The 4,941-nt window shown below is 43.1% G+C and overlaps 1 protein-coding gene across 1 annotated transcript; it reads right to left on the minus strand.

The window, feature by feature from the left end:
- Positions 1-3,848: 3,848 nt before the first annotated feature.
- LOC138310083 (paraneoplastic antigen Ma1 homolog) lies at positions 3,849-4,505 on the minus strand. Its single transcript, XM_069251223.1, has one exon. The coding sequence runs from the start codon at positions 4,503-4,505 to the stop codon at positions 3,849-3,851; it is 657 nt and encodes a 218-aa protein (XP_069107324.1).
- Positions 4,506-4,941: the final 436 nt, after the last annotated feature.

Raw genomic sequence — 4,941 nt, forward strand, 5'->3', positions numbered from 1 at the left:
GCTTGCTTACCAGCAACTTTAGCTGCTGTCTTATAGGCATAATCGAGCCTTTGCCTAAGCCGTTGAACATAAGATTCTCGGCTACCGTCATGACCGTTTCCTGGTTCACCTATGCCCAGAAATGCGTCAACGGATAACCTTGGATGCCAACCGAACATCAAATAGTGGGGAGAGTACCCTGTTGCATCACTTTTTGTGGCATTGTAAGCCTGAACTAATGGTGGAACATAGCTTTTCCAATCAGATTTTTTTTTCATTTTCCAAGGTAGCTAGCATTTTGAGTAGGGTTTGATTGAATCGCTCGGCTGACCCGTTGCCCATGGGATGGTACGGTGTAGTCCGGACCTTTTTAACCCCAGCGATCCTACATAGCTCCTTTATAATCCTGCTACAAAAGTTTCTGCCCTGGTCAGACAGCAGCTTTTCAGGAAAACTGTAGTGAACAATTAAGTGTTCATAAAGGGCTTTTGCAGTTGTGGAGGCCGTCTGATTTCGACAGGGAATTGCTTGTGCATACCGAGTGAAATGGTCGGTGATTACTAAGATGTTTTCAAAGCCATCTTTTGACCTTTCTAGACTCAGGAAATCTACACATAGCAACTCAAGTGGCCTTGTGGTCTCGATAGGAACTAAACCAGCCACTGGCCTCACAGGAGTTTTCCTCCTAATACACCTACCGCATCGCTCTACCTTGTCCTGGACATCTTTTTCCAAACCTGGCCAGTAAAACCTACGCCTTGCTAACCATAGGGTTTTTTTCTTACCCTGGTGTCCAACCTCATCGTGGACCCCCCTCAGCGCTTGGGCTTTGTACGCTTCAGGCAACAGCAATTGGCTTACTCGCTCGCCATCTACAGTAGCAGTTCTGTGTAACACACCGTGCTTAAAGGATATACGTCCTTTCTCCCTCAGATACCTCCGGACTTCGGGAGACTCATCCCTCAGCCCTTCCCCCTCTGGGAAGCTATCCCTACTGTAGAGGTGAACAAGCCTACCTATTACCGGATCCTTACTCTGTTCTAACGCCCAGTTCACTCGACCTATCTCGGTCGGACTCCTATCAGCCTCGTCTCCGGCCGAAAGAGAGACTGAACCTAGAGTTACCGAGTCGGCGAGTGGTACTGACACTGTGGCAGCTTGGCAAATGGCCTTGACGGTGTCTGTGAAAACCTGTGGGGAGCGAGACAAGCCGTCTGCATCAGCGTTGTTCTTCCCAGGTATATACGAAATAGTGAAATCATAACTAGCTAAGGCGGCTATCCAGCGATGGCTCGTGGCATCTAATTTTGCCTTAGTGAGGACATAAGTTAGTGGGTTATTATCAGTAATAACCTGAAATTTGGTACCATATAGGTAGTCATGGAATTTATCAGTGACTGCCCACTTTAATGCCAGAAATTCCAACTTGTGAGCTGGATAATTCCTTTCGCTGGACCGGAGCCCCCTACTCGCGTATGCTATGACTCTTAGGTGACCTTCTTGTTCTTGATAAAGGACACTACCTAGACCATCACCACTGGCATCGGTGTGCACTACAAAGGGTTTGGAGTAATCTGCATACCCCAGAATTGGAGGACTTACAAGTTTCTCTTTGACAGTGTCAAAGGCACTCTGTTGCTTGTCACTCCACTTCCACTTTGCAGGCGTCACCTTCCGTTTGCTACCAACTTTTACCTTACCGGGCACTCCGTGCCCCCTCAACAGAGCATTGAGTGGTTCAACTATCTTTGAGTAGTCTTTTATAAAACGTCGGTAGTAACCAGTGAACCCCAGGAACTGACGGAGTTCCTTCAAATTTTTGGGCTCAAGCCAGACTCTAACAGCTTTGGTCTTTTCAGGATCAGTACTGATACCTCTGAAACCACATGTCCAAGATAGGTGACAGAGGGCATAAATAGCTCACACTTGGACGGTTTCAGTTTGAGACCATGGTCCTCTATCTTACCAAACACAGCCTGCAACCTTTCCACATGTTCTTCAAATGTTCTAGCAAATATAAGAACATCATCTATGAAGACCAAACACTCCCGGAGATGTAAATCACCCTGCACTTTTCCATAAGTCTTTGGAAAGTAGCAGGAGCATTGGTTAAACCAAAACCCATTCGGTTACATTCATAGAACCCTAAGTTACCTACTGTGAAAGCTGTGTAAGGCTTTGACTGTTCCTCCATTTCGACCTGCCAGTAACCTGACCGTAGGTCTAGCTTGGAGAAGAACTTAGAACCATTCAGAGTATCAATTATGTCATCGAATCTCGGAAGGCTATACGCATCTTTCCGAGTTCTGTTGTTTAACATTCTGTAGTCGATACAGAACCTTAGGGAACCATCTTTCTTACGAACAAGTACAATGTTCGAAGAAAATGGAGAATCGGATTCCCGTATAACTCCAATATCAAGCATGTCCTTCACATGCTGTCGAACTTCCTCATACATGCCAGGAGGAATACGTCTATAGGGTTGCTTAAAGGGTTTCGGATCTAACAACTCTATCTTTTGTCTAACACTATCCGCTTTACCCAAATCAGAAGCATCTTTGGAGAAAATATGACTCCATTTACCCAAGGTCTCTCTAACTGTTGCTAACTGTTCTTCAGATAAACCACTAGGATCTATGTGTACCCCTAACTCCTCAGGATCAGACTTTGTGGGTAGTTTGACAACACTCGAGGATAAGTCATCCACAACTTTAACTTCCTCAATTTGACAAAACTCTGCCCTCGGCCCTACTGACACAGGCTTGGCAGTCATATTACAAACCTGCACTCGCAACCTCACAATATTAGAATGCTGATTGCACCTTACTACCCTTGGACTTATCGCAAATCCAGTATTACTATCCTCCAGGTTCACTGTAACTACTTCTCTAATGTCATGACCTACACCTCTTACTATACCATCTAACATACAGGAACTATAAGGCCCTATGGTAACTTTCTTTCTACTGAGAGATCTGACCGAGTATTTATTGCACTGTATTGCGTTTATCGCTACCTGCCATCCATGTGGTACAGATTCAGAGTCCTTCAATACCAAGACCTCCTTGCATGGTCTAATAATATTAGTACCTATAATAACAGGACACTCACGATTATATTCAGTATCCGGTACTATCAACACTGGTACAGGTATCTCAGAGTTATACAAAAATGGAATCTGGAGCCATGTCTCTATGTAGCCTAAATAACTCAGCTTTGTACAATCTGCTACTGTTACCTCAAGACCTAGCCTATCTAAGTCCAACAACTCCTATCCCTTAATTGTAAATATCTCTTGTTGGATAAGGTAGTTAACATTGATCCACTATCAATCATAGCTTTCATCTCTTCTCCTTGTAGAATTATCCTTTTCCTCATTCTTTTCCCCGATCATCCTATCAAACACCGAGTGGCCCTTATTTATCTTCACAAGGGTTTCCACATGGCCAGCTGCAGAAACCTTTAGGCGTTTGGGTCCTTGTGACCACCTTATTTACCCTTGTAACCCTGACCTTTCTGACCTTGATCTTTCTGACCTTGACCACACTGTCCTCTTCCTGAATTACCTTGACCATAGTTACCTTTCCTACCTTGGTAATTATCCTTATTATGATGTTTCATGTCCAAACTATTCAATTTGTCTAACACCTTGGCAAACTGATCATTTACCTTCTCATCCAGTTTTTCAAACTTTTTGTTAAATGTTTTCTCTAATTCCTCTAAGGAACTAAACTGCTCTCCTGTTGCACCCTGAACGGAATGTTGCTGTGCCTTCTTACTAGTACTACCTGAGCTAGCTCTACCACTGTTGTTAATATTCATTTCGCTCTCTACAATCCTAATCTCCCTTAACAACTGGTTATAATCCATCACAATGCAAACTTGTGTCTGGTCTGACTCTTTAATTTGTCACATGAAAGAGAATACCAGAATTTCCTACGAAGCAAATCATTTTTCGAATTCATATCCAAGTGACCATGTTCTACAGCTACCTGTAACATACCATCCAAACGACAACCAAACTCAGTAACATTCTCTCCTGGCTTCTGATATGAATTAAAGAACTCCTGCATTATCATATCCTTAGTACGTACATCCCCATACAAGATATCAAACTTGCTCAGAATCTCTCTAAAACTATGCTGGTTATCAACCCCCATCAGAGCTAACCTTGCACCACCTCTAAGGGATCGACGTATAGCTTGACCTAACGTACTCTCAGATATTTCAGGATCATCAGCCAAATACTGAACCTCATATCTCCATGCCCGGTATGTAACTTCATTCTTTTGGGGTTGTTGATCTCCAGAAAATGTGGAAATTTTAGGGACACTCCCACTATGAGGCCTTGACATCGTTTCCTCTAACCCATGCTCAAACTTTCGCTCTGTCCTTGGGGTACTAACTCTTTCATACTTAAGACCTCTATCTATATCCTCCTCCCCCTCTGTTAGCGGAGTGATCTTAAATTTACCAGTGGCCGTTAACTTTTGTATCATTTCCATTTCCTCTGGTGTTAATGACATGGTTAAAGCTGTGTGTGTGCACAGAGTAACAACAATGATAATATACGTATGATAGGGCAGCCCCAACCGACACGCAAGTCAAAGTTGTATATATACTCTGTAGTCACAGATGAGAAAAAAAAATATAGCACACAGAGCTAAACCACCGCCAAGTAAAATAATATACAATCAAACAAAGCACCTAAATGCCGAGAATACACAACAGAAACCTTTTAAACCAACACCTTGCTAACAAAGACCCAGGGTGTATACCATCTTTGTACAAACTGAAGTTAATACTTACCCTGGCCTTACTCTGGGATTTGGACTTCCTGTACCGGAGTACATCCAATCGGAAACTGGGTGATTTTACAGATAATTTTCTATTCACAGTATGGAAATACTCATTTAAACGCTTAAGCCTACAATCTAAAATCAAATCTTGGTCCAAAAACAG

The sequence above is a fragment of the Argopecten irradians genome, chromosome 16 (assembly GCF_041381155.1).
Source record: "Argopecten irradians isolate NY chromosome 16, Ai_NY, whole genome shotgun sequence".
Classification (NCBI taxonomy): domain Eukaryota; kingdom Metazoa; phylum Mollusca; class Bivalvia; order Pectinida; family Pectinidae; genus Argopecten; species Argopecten irradians.

Excerpts from the sequence above, each read along its gene's own strand:
- LOC138310083 (XM_069251223.1), bottom strand. The coding sequence starts at position 4,505 with ATGTCATTAACACCAGAGGAAATGGAAATGATACAAAAGTTAACGGCC.